Below are 21,266 nucleotides of genomic sequence, written 5' to 3' on the forward strand. Positions count from 1 at the left end.
GGAAGGATATTAACAAAATAGAGAGAGTACAGAGGAGATTTATTAGAATGTTGCCTGGGTTTCAACAACTAAGTTACAGAGATAGGTTGAATAAGTTAGGTCTTTATTCTCTGGAGCGCAGAAGGTTAAGGGGGGACTTGATAGAGGTCTTTAAAATGATGAGAGGGATAGACAGAGTTGATGTGGACAAGCTTTTCCCTTTGAGAATAGGGAAGATTCAAACAAGAGGACATGACTTCAGAATTAAGGGACAGAAGTTTAGGGGTAACATGAGGGGGAACTTCTTTACTCAGAGAGTGGTAGCGTGTGTGGAATGAGCTTCCAGTGGAAGTGGTGGAGGCAGGTTCGTTGGTATCATTTAAAAATAAATTGGATAGGCATATGGATGAGAAGGGAATGGAGGGTTATGGTACGAGTGCAGGCAGGTGGCACTAAGGGAAAAAAAGTTGTGTCGGCACGGACTTGTAGGGCCGAGATGGCCTGTTTCCGTGCTGTAATTGTTATATGGTTATATGGTCAGTCTTAAATGACCTCCCCTTTATTCTAAGACTGTGGCCCCTGGTTCTGGACTCGCCCAACATTGGGAACATTTTTCCTGCATCTAGCTTCCTTTGGATATACAAAGGAGATAGTGGTCGACTTCAGGACATACATTGTGTGCATTGACGGTGTCAAATTAGAGATGTCCAAAAGCTTTGTTCCTTGGAGTAAATATCACCAACTTCCCCTGGACCACCCATATTGAAGCAATGGCCAAGAAAACACACCAACCTTCCTTAAAAGGCTTAGGAAGTTTGGCACGTCCCCAACAACTCTCAACAACTTCTACAGATGCGCTGTCGAAAACATTTCATCGGAATCCATCACAGCATGGTTTGGGAACAGCTCCATCCAAGACCCCAAAAAATTGCAGAGAATTGTGGACATAGCCCAGACCATCACACAAACTGAATCATCCTATCAACAACTAGACAGTGGGTCTGAGCTACTATCTACCTTATTGGAAACCCTTGAACTATGTTTAATCGGATATTACTGGATTTTATCTTGCACTAAATGTTATTCCTTTTAGCATGCATCTGTACACTGTGGATGGCACGCAATAAAAGCTTCTCACTCTAACTTGGTACAGGTGATAATAAACTACTGATAAAAGATCTTGAGATTCTCCTTAATCTTGCTTTCCAGCAATATTATTGGCCCCACTTTGACCACCTAGTTTTATTTTGAACTACTCTCCCACACTCTATACTACTCAAAGATCTCTCCTAGTTCCAGACGACAATTCCTGCCATAGAATTCCCTTATTCATTGCCATGAAAGATTCTCCAATCTGGCCCTCCTTGCCTTCACCCTGACATGAACACGATGGCCCTGAACTCTCACTATCTCACCTTACACACTCCCACCTATGATTTTCTTTGAGCATCCTCTATCTACTTTGACCTGGTGCTGTCATGGAGCAGACACTTGGGTCCAGCTTGTCCATGCCACACCATTTGTACACCATTAGCGAATGGCAGACCCTCAAGAGCATTGATGTACAGAGGGAGAATCAAGGAACTGCAGGTGCTGGAGTCTTCAGCAAAACACAATGTGCTGAAAGAACTTAGCAGATCAGGCAGCATCTCTGGAGGACTTGGATAGGCAATGGTCAGACACTAAAGGAACCAGTTTCCCAGAGCACAGAGCTTCAAGGTGAGAGGGGCAACCTTAAAGGAGTTGTTGGGGGAGTGCTGGGTGCCTGGAATGTGCTGGCGGGTGTGATAGCGGACTGGAGCCAGGTACAGTAGTGGTGTTTAAGGGGCTTTTTGGTAGGCACATGGATATGCAGGGAATGGAGGGATATGGATCGCGTGCAGGCAGAGATGTACGTAGGAAGTTGGAGTTGAGCGTTGGTGGAGGGGAAGTGACTCAGAGGAGAGTGTTGCAAATTGTAATCCAGAGGGACTGAGGCGGGATCAGCAGCACATTCCACACAGCCCATGTGAGACGCGGTGCTGGGTTCCCTGTGGCAGGAACGCTCTCACATCCAACCCCGCTCCACACTGCCGTCTCTCAGTCTGCAACTTTGGTGGAAAGTTCCAGTCCGTTCCCAGCCAGGGTGTGGCCGCACGCACATCTGTTTACCATTAGACATAAAGGGCAGCAACATGTGGAACGCATCAGACAGTTTATGGGCACTGCATCGAGAACCACAAGTCAGTGGCACACATCCCACTCTTGAAAACAAAGCAGCTCTCTTTCTCCCTCTCTGCCTTTGTATCCCCATCACTTACTCTCTCTCTCTACCTCTCCCCCTCTCTCTGCTCCCACCCGTCTCTCCCCCTCTCCCTCTGCTTCTCATTCTGTTTTGTGTCTCCCTCTCTTTCTTAGCCTCTGCCTCTATCAAACACATCCTCATTTTCTCCCTCCCTCTCTCCCTTTCCCTCCATATTTCCATCGCTGCCTGTTTCTTTCTCTCTGTCTCCCCCTCCATCTCTGTCTTTCTTTGCTGCCCCATCTCCCCCTCTCTCTATCTCCATCTCTGCCTCTCTTTCTCTCCCCCCCCCCCCCCCCCCCCCCCCCCCCCCCCCCCACCTCTCTGCGTGTTTTTTCTCTCTCATTCACTCTCTCACTCTCTCTCTCTCTGTCTTGGTTTCTTGGTCCTCCAAAATATTCCAAATGGAATTTAAACTGGAGGTGGTGAAGGGAGGGCTTAAGCCAGAAAGGGTTATTGGGAAGAGCTACTTTAACTTTAGTTGCATCTGGTTGGGTAACTATAGTTGGGTGGAGATTATTCCATGCTTTAATTGTGCGGGAGAAGAACGAATTGCTGTACACATATCTGTCTTTGTCACTGTTTCTCTCTCTCTCTATCTCTCTCCGAGTGAGATATAGGGAACTACTGTTGTTGGAGTCTGGAGCAAAACACAGTGCTGGAGGAACTCGTCGAGTCAGGCAGCATCTGTGGAGAAAATGGACAGATAATGTTTCATTCTGAAGAGGGTCCCTAACTGGAAATGTTATGTGCCCTTTTCCTAGTTTGGTGCCCGAGTTCCTCCGGCACTGTGGGCTGTCTTGGTTGTTTCCCCCCTACCTCCATTCCTCCTCCTTCCTCCCTCTAATCTCCCCCTCTCCTTCCATCCTGCGTCCCTCCACATCTTTCCCTCCCTCTCTCTACCTCATTCACTCTTTCTCCCTCCCCCTTCCTTTGATCCTCCCCTCCTTCCCTCTCCCTCAACATCCTCTCTCACGGCCCTGGTGAATGAGATGAGAGATGAGGTCAATGTCTGCCCCTCCTGGGCGGGCCCTGCTCCGTGGAGCTCAGGCTGGGCTCTGTCGAGGGTCTCTTCCTGTCTCTCAGTGAACGTGGACACACTTCTGGTGGCGTCTCTCCAGCGGCATGGGGTGCCAGCCTGCCACTGTTGGTAAGAAGCCTAGAGGTGACCGCTGAACAAGAGCAGGTCTGAGATGTTGATCTTCAAGCATTCTATCTCCACACTGCCCACGAGGGTCCTGCCCCACCTTGTGCTTTACTGTCCCCATTGTTTGCATCGGTGATGGGTTAATATCGTCATCTGTGCTAAGGTAGTGAAAAGCTTTGTCATGTGAACTCCAGGCAATTCAGACTATATCAGCAAACTACACACAAGTACAACAGGTAGTGCACAGAGAAATATACCGGAGTGCAGAATATAGTTACAGTTACAATGAAAAAGTACAAAGGCCACAATGAGGTAGGTTGGAACATTGGGATTACACTATAACTTATGGTAAGACTTCAGTAGCCTGGTAACAGCGGGAAAGAAGCTGATCCTGAATCTGGTGGTACTTGCTTTGACGTTTCCGTATCTTCTGCCTGACTGGAGAGGGGAGAAGAGGGAATGACCAGGGTGTGAGTGGTCCTTGATTATGTTGGCTGCTTTCCCAAGGCAGTGTGAAGTGTAGATGGAGTCGATGGTGGGGAGTCTGGTCTGTGTGATGGGCTGGGCTACATCCACAACTCTCTGCACTCTCTTGTGGTCTTGGGTAGAGCTGTTCCTAAACCAAGCTGTGATGCATCCCAATAGGATGCATTGTACGGAGCATCTGTAGAAATTGGTGAGAGTCCTTGGTGACATGCCAAACCTCCTAGTCTTCTGAGAGAGTAGAGGCATTGGTGTGATCTCTTGGCCATAGTTTCAATATGTTTGGACCAGGACAGATTGCTGGTGATGTTCACACTGAGAAACATGAAGCTCTCGACTTGGTGGTAGAATCATACTGCACAGAAACAGGCCCTTTAACCCAAAATCCATGCCAACCAACATGCCCCATCTAAGAGAGTGAGTGCGTGTGCATCTGCATTGTGGACAGCTTGATTGTATCCTCGTAGTCTTTTCTTTGACTGGATAGCATGCAAACAAAAGCTTTTCACTGAACCTCGGTTTATGTGAAAATGTAAACCAAACTAAACTATGTTTGCCACAGATATTATAAACTGAAGGACCTGTCCTTGTGCTTTACTGTTCTGTTCTATATGTACTGAGGGCAGTGAAAAGGTTTGTTTTGCATGCTATTCAAACATATCAATACATAAATAAAATTAAGTCAAACTCAAGTACAATACATAAGGCAAAGGGGAAGGTACAGTGCACAATATAGTTCTCAGCATTGTCCTGCAACAATGCCAGACATTGCTGTCCTACCCCCTGGGGATCGTGGGCCGGTACAATAACTTGAATGCTCGAGGATAAAAGAGACTACAGAGTGGTCCATCACAGATACTGACCTCTCCACCACTGAAGGAGAATGGGAGAAGGAGAAGGGAGGAGGGGAGGGGGAGGAGAGCAGGGGAGGGGGAGAAGGGATGGGGAGGAGAGGAGGGGAGAAGATAGAAGGGGAGAAGGGAGAGGAGAGAGGGGGAGAAGGGGGAGGGGAGAAGGAGAAAGGAGATGGGGGAGAGGGAGGAGAGGAGGGGAGGGAGAGGAGGGGAGAATTAAATATTCATACCATTGGGTTGTAAGGTATCCAAGCAGTATATAAAGTGCTGCTCCACCAGTTTGTGTGTGGCTTCTCCTTGCCAATGGAGGAGACCCAGGGCAGAGAGGTAGACTCAAAGTGCTGGAGTAACTCAGCGGGACGGGCAGCATCTGTGGAGAGAAGGAATGGGTGACGTTGCGGGTCGAGACCCTTCTCCAGAGATGCTGCCTGACCCGCTGTTACTCCAGCATTTTGTATGTACCTTCGGTTTAACCCTGCATGTGCAGTCGCTTCGTACACAGAGTGGCGGGCAGGGACTGAATGCATCGCACTGTTTATTGTCATTATCTGTGGGACATTGCAGCCACTGGGCTGGCAAGTAACGGAAAGCAAAGATCCCCGCAACTTCACACACACTAGGCCTTATCCCCCCACTCACTCGCCCTGCCCCCCTTATGTCCCCCCCCTCCTACCCCCTCGCCTCCGCTCCCCCCGGCTCACTACAATGTCTCCCCCCTCACTACCCGCCCCGCTCCCTCTCCCCCTCTCCCCGGGCCCCACACCCCTCCCCGGGGCCCACACTCTCTCCCCGGGCCCCACACCCCCTCTCCCCGGGCCCCCCACGGGGGGCCACACCACCCCCCCCACCCCCTCCCCCGGGCCCCACACCCCCGGGCCCACCCCCCTCTCCCCGGGCCCCACACCCCTCTCCCCCCCCACACCCCCCTCTCCCCGGGCCCCACACCCCCCTCCCCCCCCACACCCCCTCCTCCCCGGCCCCACACACCCCCTCTCCCCCCGGGCCCCACACTCCCTCTCCCCCCGCCCCCACACCCCCCCTCCCCGGGCCCCCCTCCCCACCCCGGCCCCACCCGGGCCCCCCCCCCTCCCCCGGGCCCCACACCCCTCTCCCCCCCCACACTCCCTCTCCCCGGCCCCCACCCTCTCTCCCCGGCCCCCCACACCCCCTCCCCGGGCCCCCCTCTCCCCGGGCCCCACACTCCCTCTCCCCCCCGCCCCACACTCCCCTCCTCTCCCCACCTCCCTCCCTCCCCCGGCCCCACACCCCCCCTCCCCGGGCCCCACACTCCCTCTCCCCGCGCCCCCGGCCCCCAAACCCCGCTCCCCGGGCCCCCGACCCCCCCCCCCCGCGCCCCCACCCCCCCCCCCCCCGGCCCCCTACCCCACCCCCCCCGGCCCCCACCCCCCCCCCCCCCCTCCCCCCCCCCCCCCCCCCCCTCCCCCCCCACACCCCCTCTCCCCGGCCCCACCCTCCCCGGCCCCACACCCCCTCTCCCCGGGCCCCACCCCCCCGGGCCCCACACTCCCCCTCCCCGGGCCCCACACTCCCCACTCCTCGGGTCCCCACACTCTCCCTGTGCCCCCCACTCTCCCTCTCCCCGGGCCCCACACACCCTCTCCTCGCTGCCCCACGTCTCACTCTCCCTGGCCCCCACCCCCACACTCCCCGGGCCCCACACCCCCACTCCCCGGGCCCCACACTCCCCCTCCCCGGGCCCCGCCCCCCCTCTCCCCGGGCCCCCCCCCCTCTCTCCCCGGGCCCCCCACTCCCTCCCCCCCGGGCCCCACACTCCCTCTCCCCACTGCGGAAACAAAGATCGGATCTTTGACCGGAAGCAAGATGGCGGATCAAGATGGCGGGGACTGGTTGCTAAAATGAGTCCTATAATCACCATGAATCCGCCCATGAGCGGACCTGACGTTTGCGTGAGAGTAACCCATCTTGCTCCGCTATAAGATCTTTGACGGAAAGTAGCAACTTCATCGGCTGCTGCACATGACAAGGGCCGCCGCGACTCCGGGCCGGGAGGGGGCGCTGCTGCTGGAGGTGTGATGGCGGCTCCGAGCAGGGAGGGGGCGCTGTTGCTGGAGGTGTAATGGCGGCTCCGGGCCGGGAGGGGGCGCTGTGGCTGGAGGTGTGATGGCGGCTCCGGGCCGGGAGGGGGCGCTGCTGCTGGAGGTGTGATGGCGGCTCCGAGCCGGGAGGGGGCGCTGTTGCTGGAGGTGTGATGGCGGCTCCGGGCCGGGAGGGGGCGCTGCTGCTGGAGGTGTGCTGGCGGCTCCGGGCCGGGAGGGGGCGCTGTGGCTGGAGGTGTGATGGCGGCTCCGGGCCGGGAGGGGGCGCTACTGCTGCTGCTGCTGCTGAGGAGGAGGAGTCGGGGCCGAGTGAGAGTTGACATCTTTCCTCCGCTTCTATAATCTTTGGTCTACAGGATGTTTCAGGGGATCCCGGCCGCTGCGGGAGGTGAGGCTGCGGGGCCGGGGTAGAGGGTGCGGGGCCGGGGTAGAGGGTGCGGGGGCCGGGGTAGAGGGTGCGGGGCCGGGGTAGAGGGTGCGGGGCCGGGGTAGAGGGTGCGGGGCCGGGCCCGGGGAGGACTCGATGGGGCCGCTGTTGTGTATGAAGGTAGACAAGGTATTGTTGTGCATGAAGGTAGACACATCTCCAGGGCCTGATCAGATATATCCGAGGACATTGTGGGGAACTAGAGAGGACATTGCTGATTAGTGTGGGTGTCAGGGGCAAATGCAGGAGAATGAGGTTAGGAGGGAGAGATAGATCAGCCCTGGTTGAATGAGGAAGTAGACGATGGACGAATGGCCTAATTCTGTTCCTGTCACTTATGAACATGAAGGAAATTTCCTTCGCTCTATAGATGCTGCTGCACCCGCTGAGTTTCTCCAGCATTTTCGTGTATCTTCAATTTTCCAGCAGCTGCAGTTCCTTCTTAAACACTTATGAACATGAGTTTGCAGGATCCCTGGCTGGGATTTACAAGTCGTCATTAAATACGGGTGAGGCGCTCGAGGGCTGGAGGGTGGCAAATGTTGTGCCTCTATTCAAGTAGGGCTGAAGGGAAAAGTCTGGGAACGACAGGCCAGTGAGCCTGACATCTGTGGAAGCAAATTAGCGAAGAAGATACTCAAAAAGGGGTGAAAATGATTAACAAAGATATCTGACTTGTGAGGAAAGGTTGGATAAGTTGTGTCTATTTTACCTGGAGCATAGTGACTGATGTAGATGGACGGGGATAGATAAGGTGAATGAATGGTCTGTTGTCACAGGGCAGGGGAGTTAAAAACCAGAGGACACAGGTTTATGGTGAGAGTTCAGAGATTTAATAGAAACCTGAGGGGCATTGTTTCCACACAACAATATGGTGGATATATGGAACGAGCAGCCAGAGGATGTAGTTGAGGCAAATACTATAACAACATTTAAAAGACACTTGGCCCGGGTACATGGATATGAAAGATGCAGAGAGGTAGGGGTGAAAGGTTGGCAAATGGGACCAGTGTAGATGGGACATAGTTGGTATGTAAGAAGATAGACACAAAATGCTGGAGTAACTCAGCGGGCCAGGCAGCATCTCTGGAGAGAAGGAATGGGTGACATTTCGGGGCGAGACCCTTCTTCAGACTGATGGCAGGGGAGGGGACGGGACAGAGATAGAATGTAGTCGGAGACCGTAAGACTGGTGGGAGAACTGGGAAGGGGGAGTGGATGGAGAGAGGGAAAGCAAGGGTAATTTGAAGTTAGAGAAGTCAATGTTCATACCGCTGAAGTGTAAGCTGCCCAATGTAAGAGTTGGGCCGAACAGCAGTTGCCGTGCACTCATTCACCAATAACGTCAGCATCTCTGTCCTTGTATAGACAGCTGTGGAATGGTCAGAACCTTACCACACCCTCGCAGGATACTTTTGTTTTGTCTGTACCTTCAATGTTTGTATCTTCATGTTTGTATCTTCATGTACCTTTGATTTGATTTTTAAGGCAGTATTTATGCATGTGCCATTTGTGTTCTGTGTTATTCCTTTAGTTAATCCCAGCACATTCTGCTATTGATCTTCACCATAGTCAGAGCTGTACAACACACCCAGTCCCATCTGCCTGCATTTGCCCCAAATGCCTTTGAACCATTCCTATCCATACATCTCCAAATGCCTTTTAAAAGTCATAATTGTATCCGCTTCCATAGCTTCGTCTGGCAACTCGTTCCCGATACGCACTACCCTCTCAGTGAAAGATTGTCTCTGAGAATCTCCCCTCTTGCAAGCCAATACCCTTCAGTTTGTTTTAATCCTCTACCCTGGGAATGTAAGTGTTCACTTTATCCATGCCCTCATGATCTTGTACACCTCAATAAGATTAACCCCTCACCTTCCTACACTTCAAAGAAAACAGTCCCAGCCTATCCAACCTCTCGGTGGAGCAGTGGTAGAGTTGCTGCCTTACAGCGAATGCAGCGCCGGAGACCCGGGTTCGATCCTGACTACAGGTGCTGGTGTCTGGACGGAGTTTGTACGTTCTCCCCGAGATAGGCGTGGGTTTTCTCCGAGATCTTCGCTTTCCTTCCACACTCCAAAGACGTGCGGGTTTGTAGGTTAATTGGCTTGGTAAATGTAAAAAAATAATGTTCCTTTTGTGTGTAGGATAGTGTTAATGTGCGGGGGTCGCTGGTCGACGTGGCCTCGGTGGGCCGAAGGGCCTGTTTCCGCGCTGTATCTCTAAACTAAACTCTCCCTTGAACTCAAGTCCACAAGCCCAGGTAACATCCCGATGAATCTTCTCCACCCTTTCCAACTCAATGCCATCCTTCCTGTAACTGGGTGACCAGACCTGCTCACGGGCTCACAGTGTGGCCTCAAGGGCCTGAGTGTGGTGTCTGTCAGTATGTCTGCTGTCAATCCTCCTGCTGGGCCCCCCGCTGGCGTGGGTGAGCTGAGGTTGGGCGTTGGGTCGTGGGCAAGGGACATGGCTCCCTCTGCAGGATCAGGGGCTAATCAGTCCAAATGATTCCCTTTTGAATGTTTCAGGTCAAGGGAACAAACCGGAGCTGTATGAGGTGAGATAAATGGGCACATGGGAGGGGTGTAGGGGGAGGGGGGGGGAAGGTAGACAGGGTCAGACTGAGCCTGGGGTGGAGGGGCACTGGCGGGAGAAGGTATCAGACCGGGACTGGCAAGCAGGGGGTGGGGGGGGGGGGGGGTGGTGTCACAGTAGTGGATGTCTGGAGGGAAGGTGGGGAAAGGGGAGGTACAGGAGAGAGGGTGTGGGGAGGGTGGGTGTGGAATGGATGGGTGGGGGGAGGGGGAAGGTGTGAGGTCCCTGTGTAAAGTGTTCTCTACCCTGCAGAGGGGTGGGGAAGGGAGACAGTGTGGGTGTGGGGAGGAGAGGGGGTGTGTGGATGGTGTGTGAGTGTGCAATCCCTGTGTGAATCGTTCTCTTCCCCTGCAGGAGGTGAAGCTGTACAAGAATGCCCGGGAGCGGGAGAAGTGAGTGATGGTGATGGCCACGGCCCATTGATGGGAGGGAGAGAGAGGGCAGGAGGGGGGAGAGGGGAGAGGGGGAGAGGAGGGGGGAGAGGGGTTGAGGAGGGGGGCAAAGGGGAGGGGGAGGAGAAGGTAGGGGGAGAGGGGGTGGGGAGGGGGGGAAGAGGGCAGGAGAGGGGGGAGGAGAGGGCGGGGAATGGGGAGGAGAGGGGGCGGGGAATGGGGGGGGGGGTGGTGTTCACCAACTGAGGGTCCCCCTACACCACAGGTTTGACAACATGGCGGAGCTGTTTGCTGTTGTGAAGACCCTTCAGGCTCTGGAGAAAACCTACATCAAGGACTGCGTCACTCCCACTGAGTAAGTGTTTGATTCCCGAGAGGGCCTGGGGAGGGGAAGAGTGGGGTGGGGTGGAGGGGTCAGGAGGTGGGGGGTAGTGTCTGTGACCCTGTTTCCCCCTCATTGTGTACTAGGAGCCACACTGTGGACGGCTCATTCCAGCCCCTCGGTGCCCTGATACAAGGGCAATGGCAACGTACAGTCTCCACAGTGACCCCCCCCCCCCCCCCCCCCCACTGTGTTGAAGGTACACGGCTGGCTGTGTCCCATCCTTCTTGTGTTACAGGTACACGCTGCCTGTTCCCCACAGTGACCCCCCCCCCCCCACTGTGTTACAGGTACACACTGCCTGTTCCCCACAGTGACCCTGTCCTGTGTTACAGGTACACACTGCCTGTTCCCCACAGTGACTCTCATATAAAAATGCCCTGACTGCTGCTAAATCCTCCTACTACAACATCATCAGCCACAGTGAAAATAACACTCGGACTTTATTCTCCACTTTCAACAAACTACGTAATCCTCCTGAAACCTCGAATCACCTCACCTCCACTGCTCAGTGTAATACGTATTTGGACGTCTTCAGTTCCAAAATCACCAGCATTCATCACCAATTGAACTCTTTCTCAGCTTCTGCTCACAACAGCCCACCCTGGACTTCCACACTGGACTCCCTACTCTCCACACTATCTACTTTCCAGCTTCCAACAGTCGAAGAAATAACTAAACTCATCACCAAGTCCAAGAACTCCTCCTGCTTGCTTGATCTTTCTCCAAAACCCACCCATTCATCATTTCAGTTGATGACTCACCCATACCCACCTCCTCCCATGTCAAAAGTCTTGGCGTCATTCTGGACAGTACACTTTCCTTTGGCCCCCACATCAGCAATATCACACGCTCTGCATACTTTTCATCTCCGCAACATCTCCAGACTCCGCCCCTCCCTCTCCAAAGACAATACAAAAGTCCTCATCCACGCTCTGGTCACATCCCGCATCGATTACTGCAACGCCCTCCTCACTTGCACCTCCAATAAACTTCTTCATCGCCTCCAATGCATTCAGAACTCTGCAGCCCGGATCATCACCCGCACCAGATCATCGGACCACATCACACCCATCCTCACTCAGCTCCACTGGCTCCCTGTGCACCACCGGATTAACTACAAGATTTTACTGCTGACCTTCAAAGCCCTACACCACCTTGCCCCCCAATACCTCTCTGACCTGCTGCTACCATACACTCCTTCCCGGTCACTTCGTTCCTCCTCAGCTGCAATTTTAACTGTCCCCACATTTAGACTCAGCACCATGGGTGCCAGAGCCTTCAGCTGCTCTGCCCCACGTCTCTGGAACACTCTCCCACCTCCCATCCGTCACCTGGACACTATCGATCAATTCAAATCACAACTCAAAACACACCTGTTTAGATTAGCATACCCGACATAACTTCCACCATCTTCACCCTGATTTTAATGATTAAAATGTTTTGTGTATTTATTGGGTTTTTTTTTGTTTTTTGTTTATAATCAACTTGATATTGATAAATGTATTGTGATTTTATGTCCTGTAAGGTGTCCTTGGGTATCCAGAAATGCGGCAGCAAATAAAATGCATTATTATTATTATTAGTGACCCACCCCCCCCTGTGTTACAGGTACACACTGCCTGTTCCCCACAGTGACCCCACCCCCCCCCCCCCTGTGTTACAGGTCCACACTGCCTGTTCCCACAGTGACCCCCCCCCCCGTGTTACAGGTCCACACTGCCTGTTCCCACAGTGACCCCCCCCCCCCCCCCTGTGTACAGGTCCACACTGCCTGTTCTTCACAGTGACCCCCCCCCCCCCCCCCCCCCCCCCCCCCAGGTCACCGTGTTACAGGTCCACACTGCCTGTTCCCACAGTGACCCCCCCCCCCCTGTGTTACAGGTATACGGCTGCCTGTTCGCGGCTGCTGGTTCAGTACAAGGCTGCGTTCCGACAGGTGCAGGGGGCCGACCTCGCCTCCATCGATGAGTTCTGTCGTCGCTACCGTGTGAGTGGGGGGAGGGGAGAGGGATGCAGTGGGGGTGGGGTGGGGGGAGGTGTGTGAGGGTGGGAGATGGGGAGGGGGGTGAAGGTGTGGGAGTGGGTATGTGTGTGGGGGATGATGATGTGTGTGACGGGGGGGGGGTGGGTTATGAGGGCGTGAGGGGAGTTGGGGTGAGGGGGGGTGGGGTGATGGGTGGGGGTGGGGTGGGGGAGGTATGGGGATGAGGGTGTGTGTGGGGGAGTTGGTGGTGTGGTGGGGGGGGTGAGGGGCGGAGGGTGTGTGGGGGGGTGGGGAGCGTGGGTGTGTGTGTGACGGGGGTGTGTGTGACGGGTGTGGCGAGGGGGTGTGTGTGTGACGGGGGTGTGTGTGGTGAGGGGGGGTGTGTGTGACGGGGGTGTGTGACGGGGGTGAGGGGGGGTGTGTGTAACGGGGGGGGTGGGGATGAGGGGCAGTTGTGTGAGGGGAGTTGGGTGAAGGGTGTGTGTGACGGGTGAGGGGCAGTGTGTGAGGGGGTGAGGGTGTGTGAAGGAAGATGGGGGTGTGGGGGAGGTGTTGTGGAGGGAGGGGCTGTACTGACCACTCCACCCCCACAGCTGGACTGCCCACTGGCCATGGAGCGGATCAAAGAGGACCGTCCCATCACTATCAAGGACGACAAGGGCAACCTGAACCGCTGCATTGCCGACATCGTGTCTGTAAGTTGTCCCATCCCCCCCCGACATCATGTCCGTGAGCCTCACTGCCCCACCTCACTGACGGCTGCCTCTGTCTCTCCACAGCTCTTCATTACCGTCATGGACAAGCTGCGCCTGGAGATCCGCGCCATGGATGAGGTAAGCAGCCCCACCCCCAGACACTGCCTGACCCACTGAGTTCCTCCAGCACTTTGCTTCCTGCTCCAGATTCCAGCAGTCCGTCTGCCACAGTCGTGGTGAGTGGCACAGCCTGGTGAAGGGTCTGTGTTTAATCTTGACAGCTCCTGTGCCTCCCCTTAGATCCAGCCTGACCTCCGCGAGCTGATGGAGACCATGAATCGAATGAGTAACCTGCCCCCGGACTTTGAGGGCAAGGAGAAGGTGGACCAGTGGTGAGTGTCTGTGCTGCAGTTTGTACGCGAGTCAGTACATGGTCATGGGTTCACCAGCATCCATCCCACAGTGAGAGGTGTGGGGTCCCAGTTATTGGGGCAGCAAGATCCCACTAATGTAGCACAGAAACAGCCCACCTAGTCAGCACATTGGCTTAGTCCCATTTCTCGCACATATCCCTCTAACCCCCTCCTATCCATATATCTGTCCAAATGTCATAATTGTTACACTTCTACAGCTCCCTCTGGCAGCTCATTCCAGGCAGCTCATTCCAGATATAGACTACCCTCTGAGTGAAAAAGTTGCCCCTGAGTGTGTTTCCACTTTGAAGGAAATTACCTGAAATTCAGGAAATTCTGTTGGTCTTCAGGTAATTTTAGGAAAATGAAATAATTTCGGGAAATTTCCACATCGGGTGCGCACAGGGGTCCAATCCGGCCCGCGGGATGATTTGTGGAATAAAAGTATATTTACGGCCCTGCGCAGTTGGGGGAGGCCTGTCATCCGCCTCACAATTGAAAATGGCACCGATGATGCGGTAGGGACACAAAATGACGCAGTCTCCCCGCGCAGGCGTGTGCGCAGTTCCAGGAAATTCCAGGAAATTTAGGAATTCTATTTAAGGAAATTTGTTTGAGGTGTGGTAGCATTGTGTGAGGTTCCTCATCAATCTCTCCCCTCTCACGTTAACCCTGTGCCCTCTAGTTTTAGAATCCTCTCCCCAGGAAACAGACTGTGAGTGTTCGCTTTATCCATGCCCACATGATCTTGTACGCCTCAATAAGGTCACCCCTCAGCCACCTGCGCTCCAAACCGGCATGGTATTAAAATAGTGAGAGGTGTGGAGCTCTCGAATGGCCAGGACCTGGTAACCAGGGTCACCGAGGGACAGTGCGGGTCCAGTGCTCATTGGAAGGGTCAACAGGAAGGATACAAGACCGGAGCAAGAGACCAGCAGCCGGCAAACTCAGCGGGTCAGGCAGTGTGGGAGGCAGAGTGGACTTGCAGGGTGTCGACCCGCAATGTCGACCACTTCTCTGCCTCCACAGATGCTGCTTGACAAGCTGAGGTCCTCCGTTGATTGTCCAGGAAATTGGTCGCATTGGGCCGAGGGCTGGATTGCTGGGGCCACGTGTGTAAATTAAGTGGATGCACACACCTGTGTCTGGTCAGTGATTCATGATCGTGATAGAGTTAATCTGCAAGTCAAATCAGCAGTGAGGAATGCAAATGCAATGTTTCTATTGATTTAGAGAGGACTAGAATATAAAAACAGGGATGCAAGGCTGAAGCTTTAGAAAGCACTGGTTAGACCGTGTTTGGAGCAGTTTTGGGAATGCAGAGTCGGTGGGGGGAGAGCGGGGCAGTGAGATTAGTGTGGGATTGACAGTCAATAGTGTCTTATTGTCATACTAGACCAAGTGCAGACCTGTTGCTCCCCAACGCAAGATCCCACCACCTACCCAACCCCCCAACACAATATTGCACCACTCACGCATAGCTCCCAATTGCGCAGGTGCGGCTCAATTCTCCACATCCTCCAGCACTCCCTTTTCAATCCCTAGAGAAGGAGGGATGGTAGAGGGGGAGGTGTAGAGAGGGAGAGAGGGAGAGGGAGGGGTAGAGAGGGAGGGGGAGGAGATAGAGAGGGAGGGGGTAGAGTGGGTGGAGGGAGGGTAGAGAGAGGGAGGGAGAGGGGTAGAGAAGGTGGGTATGGGTGGGGGAGGGCAGCTTGCTTTTCCACTCCACCCCCCCCCCCCCCCATCTCCCTCTTCCACTCCCCACCCGATCTCCCTCCTCATTTCCCTCATCCTCCTCCCATTCCCTGCCCCAGGACCTACCCAGGTCGTAGAGCAGCACCAGTGCCTGGAACTCGGCCTGGTTCCTGTTCTCGGCCCGGCCCGGCCCTGGCTGTAGACTCCAGCCATCAGCTCGGCGCTGCCTGGGCTCCAGTGTGCTTGTCCCTGACCCCGGACCCAGGCTTGTCCTTGGTTCCAGCGGCTGCTTCTTTCTCGGCCCCGGTCACAGCCCCATCCCAATGCCCGGGCTCGGCCCTCACTCCTGCTCCAGCACCACCCTCCCCACCGGGCGTTGGGCACCGGCTGCTGCCACCACGTGAGTGCTGGAGTGCCCCTTCCTCCCGTCCTGCCTTGTGAGTGCATTTTGACGTCACTCGAGTGCTTTTTTCCAAAATGGGTGAGTTTTTGGGCTGTTTTTTAAATTTTAAATGATTATAAGTTCAGAAATATAGGTGGGAATGCGAAGGGAAGATGTTTATCGCCTCAACAGGAGAAATGTGAGTAGGATGTGTGTAAATGGGAAGGCTGGGACCTAGTGTTTGGGAGAAGATAGGAAAAGCAGATTGACACATCGTCAGCACAAACACAAAAAATAAGAATAGTTTTAGCAGTATAGAGACGTCCCAAGTAGATGAAATTCTTACTTGCTGCAGCACAACAGAATATGCAAACATAGTATGATATGACAAATGTGTGCGATTATTGTGGGATAATAGAGCTCTGTGTGGAGGGTACTCTCGCTGCAGATTGCGGCAGTTATTGAGTTGGAGGTCTGGTTTCACACCACCCTCTGCATTGCAGGCTACAGAAGCTGAGTGCGATGTCCGCCTCGGACGAGTTGGATGACTCGCAAGTACGTCAGATGCTGTTTGATCTGGAATCTGCCTACAACTCGTTCAACCGGTTCCTGCACTCGTCATGAAGGGCTACCTGCCCCAGCCTCTTCCTGTTCTGCGCGGTTTTTGCTGTTTCTGCCCCACTGCTGCTAGGCTCCGGGTGGATGGAGTTTTCTTTCAATAAACACCTGAGATTGTACATTCTGCATTTTGCTTGAGCGGCGTCTGCTTTGATGTATTGTTTTCACACCTTATCCCTCTCCCCTGAATCTCAGTCTGAAGATGAAACGTCTCCCCATTCCTTCTCTGCCACTGCAGCACTTTGTGTCTGTCTGACATTGGCAGCTGGTTCTGCCTGTGGCAGTCTCTGCGGGGGTGGGGGGGGGGGGGGCTGGGGGGTGAGGGGGCTGGGCCTGGGGGGTGAAGGGGCTGGGCCTGGGGGGAGGGGGGGGGGCTGGGGGGCCTGGGGGTGAGGGGGATGGGGGTGGGGTGTGGGGTCTGGGGGTGTGTGGGGGCTGGGGGTGAGGGGGCTGGGCCTGGGGTGAGGGGGCTGGGAGGGGCTGGGGGTGGGGTGTGTGGGGTAAGGTGGGCTTAGCGGGCAGGGGAGGGGTCTGGGATGAGGGGGCTGGGGTGTGGGGGGGGAGGGCCTGGGATGTGGGGCCTGGAGGTGAGGGGGGGGGGGGTGAGGGGGCTGGGGGGTGAGGGGGCTGGGCCTGGGATGTGTGGGCCGGAGGTGAGGGGGCCCCGGGTGAGGGGGCTGGGCCTGGGATGGGGGCGGGAGGTGAGGGGGCTGGGGGGGTGAGGGGGGCTGGGCCGGGGGTGTGGGCTCCTGGGGTTGATGGGGCAGGGGGTGAGGGGGGGGGGGTGCGGGGGCTGGGCCCGGGGTTGATGGGGCCAGGGGGTGAGGGGGGGCCGGCGGTACCGGGGGTGAGGGGGCTGGGCCAGGGGGTGAGTGTGGGGCAGGGGGTGAGGGGGCGGGGGCCCACAGGGGCCAACAATGGTGAGGGGGCTGGGCTGGGGGTGAGGGGCCTGGGGTTGAGGGGGCTGGGCCTGGGGTTGAGGGGGCTGGGCCTGGGGTAAGGGGGCTGGGCCGTGGGGTTGAGGGGGCCAGGCCTGGGGTTGAGGGGGCTGGGGTTGAGGGGGGTGAGGGGGCTGGGCCTGGGGGTGAGGGGGCTGGGGGTGAGGGGGCTGGGCCTGGGGGGCGGGTGAGGGGGCTGGAGGTGAGGGGGCTAGGCCTGGGGGGGTCCGCCGATTCCCCAATCTGGGCAGGGGGCTGGGCCTGGGGTTGAGGGGGCTGGGGGTGAGGGGGCACCTCTCATGGGGTGAGGGGCCTGGGCCTCAGGGGTGAGGGGGCCAAGGAATAGGGGGCCAGGCATGGGGGTGCATCCCCTATAACTCAGGGGGCTGGGTCTGGGGGGCGTCCTGTCAACTAATTGGGGTCTTTTACAGTCCTACATGGGTAAGGGGGCAATGGGGGTAAGGTCATTGGGCCTGCAGGTGGGGGACACTGCACACCAAATGGGGGTATTAGGGTTTTGAACAGGTATGACATGACATCCCATTCTTGCATGGGCCATGGGGGTGAGGGGGGGCAAGGGCCTGGGGGTGAGGGGGCCTTTACCTGGGGGCGAGGGCATGAGGTTGGAGGGGGCTGGGAACTGGGGGTGAGGGGGCTGGGGTTGAAGGGCTGGGGGCATGGATGGGCGTGGGAGGGGGGCCCCCCCTCAAGGGTGAGGGGCCTGGGGGTGAGGGGGCTGGGCCTGGGGGGTGAGGGGGCTGGGCCTGGGGGCGAGGGCCTGAGGTTGAGGGGGCTGGGCCTGGGGGTGAGGGGGCTGGGCCTGGGGGGTGAGGGGGCTGGCGGTGAGGGGGCTGGGCCATCGTAGTGCAAAGGGCAAAGCAGTGCTGGGGGTGAGGTAGGATGGGCCTGGGGGTGACTGTTCAAGGTGGTTTCAGAAGCTGGGCCTGTGGGGGGAATAAGCTGGGCCTAATTCAGGGGATTCAGATTCAGATTATAGAGAGGGGGCAGTGTAGAGGGGCGGGGTTGTGTTGGGATGAGGGCGTGGCCTATGGAGGGGCGTGGCAAACGTTGGGGGTAAGGGCGTGGCTCAGAGGCAGCTGAGGGACCTGTCTGTCAGGGTTGGGGGCGGGGTTATGGGGTTGGGGGCGGGGGAGAGACCTGTTGGGGCGAGGGTAGGGGCTTAGCGGGGTTGCGGAGGGAGCACCTGTGGAGAGGGGCCGGTACAGCGCTTGCTGTCACTCAGGGCGGAGTCTATGGAGAGGGCGTGGAAACGGAGCCTGCAGGTGGACAGGTTCCAGCCCCCTGGTGGCGTCGGGGCCGCTGTGCGCAGGCGCAGGCGCGGTTGGCCATTGCCGCGGTTGTGATGCCCCGGTGACGAGGCCGAGGCCGGGCCAGCGGGATGAGCGCATCTGAGGTGGAGGCGGCGGTGGGCCGGCGGTACCGGCTCCGGCGGCGGCTGGGCCAGGGGGTGAGTGTGGGGCCGGCGGTACCGGCTCCGGCGGCGGCTGGGCCAGGGGGTGAGTGTGGGGCCGGCGGTACCGGCTCCGGCGGCGGCTGGGCCAGGGGGTGAGTGTGGGGCAGCGGGTCAGGGTCCGTCAGGCCCACACCGGCCAACAATGTCCCAGCTACACTAGTCACACCTGCCTGCGCTTGGTCCATATCCCTCCAAACCTGTCCTATCCATGTACCTGTCTAACTGTTAAACGTTGGGATAGTCCCAGCCTCAACCACCTCCTCTGGCAGCTTGTTCCATACACCCACCACCCTCCGTGTGAAAACGTTACCTCTCAGATTCCTATTAAATCATTTCCCCTTCACCTTGAACCTATGTCCTCTGGTCCGCGATTCCCCAATCTGGGCAAGAGACTGTGCGTCTACCCGATCTATTCCTCTCATGATTTTATGCACCTCTCATGGTTTGATTACCCCTCAGCTTTCTGCACTCCAAGGAATAAAGTCCCAGCATCCCCAGCATCCCCTTATAACTCAAGACCTCCAGATCCTGTCAACTAATTGTAAATCTTTTACAGTCCTACATGGCATCTTTCCAATGTAATGTCATTCTTCCTGCAGCAGGGGGACACTGCACACCAAATTGGCCGTATTAGCGTTTTGAACAGGTATAACATGACATCCCATTCTTGCATGTAACATCCTGACCAACAAAGGCAAGAATGCCTAATGCCACCTTCATCACCCATTTACCTGTGTCACCACCTGCATGCAATAGGAACAGCGTATGAATCAGAACAAGTAGTGTTAATTGCACATTAGATGCAATAATAGTACATATGCAACAACTTATCAGTAAATCTAAGTAAACCAGATCATGATAGTGTAAAAACCAAAGTACACAGAGCAACCATCGTAGTGCAAAGTCCAAAGCAGTGCTGTTCTGACGTAGGATGGTAGTTAGTACTGTTCAAGGTGGTTTCAGAAGCTGATAGTTGATGGGAATAAGCTGTTCTTAAACCAGATGGTTGTGGTTTTGCGACTCCTGTACCTCCCCAGATTGGCTTATAGCAAGACCCTGATCTAAAATGTCACCTATCCATATTCTCCATAGATGCTGTGTGACATACTGAGTTCCTCCAGCACTTTTTGTGGATGGGCTGAGTTTATTCTGACTAGAATACAGGAGGCTGAGATGACCTGATGGATCTGAAAAATGTTACGAGGGGCTTTAGGGTAAATAGTCAGAGGGCACAGTTTAAGGTAAGGGGGGAGAAATTTAAATAGCGGCAAATTTTTCACAACGAGAGGTTGGGTATAGGGAAGTAGTTGCGCAGAGGAGTGTAAAATTATGACATTTAAAGCATTAGGTGCATGCATAGGAAAGGATAGAGGGAAATGGGATTAATATGAGCAAATGGGATTGGTGTTGGCAGGTATCTTGGTCGGCACAGATGAGTTGGGCCGAAGGGCCTGTGTCTGGTTGTACCTCTGTCTCTATATTAATCCCCTTCACCAGCATTTACTTAGCCAACAGCTTCACTGCTTTGGCAATGATGTGCTGACTTGGGTATTTTCAAGATTGTGGAATTCTTTGCCAACCTCAGTGCTTTGATGGAGACACAGATTATGCAGGTTCGGGCACCACCCTTTTAGTTTACAAAAGGCTGGAGTAACTCAGCGGGTCTCAACATCTCTGGAGAAAAAATAGGTAACGTATTGGGTCAAGATCTTTCTTCGCAGTTACTCCAGCTTTTTGTGTCTATCTCCGATGTAAACCAGCATCTGCCGTACCTTCCCACCCTTGTAGTTTAGTTTGGTTTATTGTCACGTGTACCAAAGTGAATAGTGAAAAGCTTTTCGTTACAATCTATCCAGTGAAGAAAAGACAATAATGATTACAATCAATAGACAATAGGTGTAGGAGTAGACCATTCGGCCCTTCGAGCCAGCACCGCCATTCACTGTGATCATAGCTGATCATGCACAATCAGTACCCCGTTCCTGCCTTCTCCCCATATCCCATGACTCCGCTATCTTTAAGAGCTCTATCTAACTCTCTCTTGAAAGCATCCAGAGAATTGGCCTCCACTGCATTCAGAGGCAGAGAATTCCACAGATTCACAACTCTCTGTGTGAAAAAGTATTTCCCCAGCTCCGTTCTAAATGGATTGTGGATGATTGGCCATCCACATTGTACAGATAAAGGATAGTCAGATTAAAGATAGTTCAAAGATCTGCAGTGTGGTAGATGGGATGTCAGGACCGCACTCTAGTTGGTGAGTGGACGGTTCAGTTGTCTGATATCAGTCGGCAAGAAACTGTCTATGAATCTGGAGGTATGCGTTTTCACACTTAAGTTTAGTTTAGTTTAGAGATACAAGAGTCAAGAGTCAAGAGTCAATTTAATTGTCATTTGGACCCCTAGAGGTCCAAACGAAATGCCGTTTCTGCAGCCATACATT

The 21,266-nt window shown here is 55.2% G+C and overlaps 2 protein-coding genes across 4 annotated transcripts in view; both read left to right on the forward strand.

Annotated features, from left to right (window-relative positions):
• The first annotated feature begins 7,083 nt into the window (after positions 1 to 7,083).
• On the forward strand, positions 7,084 to 16,537 carry vps28 (VPS28 subunit of ESCRT-I). Of its 3 annotated transcripts, none has more exons than XM_055649350.1 (9): positions 7,084 to 7,210; positions 9,781 to 9,809; positions 10,202 to 10,239; positions 10,505 to 10,594; positions 12,506 to 12,611; positions 13,202 to 13,303; positions 13,388 to 13,441; positions 13,604 to 13,695; positions 16,297 to 16,537. In XM_055649350.1, exons 1-9 carry the CDS (start codon positions 7,180 to 7,182, stop codon positions 16,415 to 16,417), a joined length of 663 nt encoding a protein of 220 aa, XP_055505325.1. In that variant the 5' UTR covers positions 7,084 to 7,179; the 3' UTR covers positions 16,418 to 16,537. The 3 variants fall into 3 exon arrangements, with proteins under 3 accessions (XP_055505325.1, XP_055505333.1, XP_055505317.1); XM_055649342.1 differs by lacking the exon at positions 7,084 to 7,210 and adding an exon at positions 7,605 to 7,758; XM_055649358.1 differs by lacking the exon at positions 10,202 to 10,239 and having other exon boundaries at positions 7,117 to 7,210.
• Positions 16,538 to 18,719: 2,182 nt separating this feature from the next.
• mapk15 (mitogen-activated protein kinase 15) overlaps positions 18,720 to 21,266 on the forward strand; it is a 37,819-nt gene continuing 35,272 nt past the window's right edge. Inside the window, exon 1 of the mRNA XM_055649165.1 lies at positions 18,720 to 18,817. Coding sequence (XP_055505140.1) covers positions 18,749 to 18,817 — 69 coding nt within the window. The 5' untranslated portion in view covers positions 18,720 to 18,748. The remainder of the gene's footprint in view (positions 18,818 to 21,266) is intronic.

This window comes from Leucoraja erinacea, chromosome 2 (assembly GCF_028641065.1).
Source record: "Leucoraja erinacea ecotype New England chromosome 2, Leri_hhj_1, whole genome shotgun sequence".
NCBI classification, from domain to species: Eukaryota; Metazoa; Chordata; class Chondrichthyes; order Rajiformes; family Rajidae; genus Leucoraja; species Leucoraja erinaceus.

What these genes read in the sequence shown, in the direction of transcription:
- vps28 (XM_055649342.1), top strand. Translation starts at nt 7,620, where the DNA reads ATGCTGCTGCACCCGCTGAGTTTCTCCAGCATTTTCGTGTATCTTCAA. An exon ending in ACAAACCGGAGCTGTATGAG is followed by an intron (nt 9,810 to 10,201) that starts GTGAGATAAATG and finishes CTTCCCCTGCAG; the next exon opens with GAGGTGAAGCTGTACAAGAA. An exon ending in GCATTGCCGACATCGTGTCT is followed by an intron (nt 13,304 to 13,387) that starts GTAAGTTGTCCC and finishes GTCTCTCCACAG; the next exon opens with CTCTTCATTACCGTCATGGA.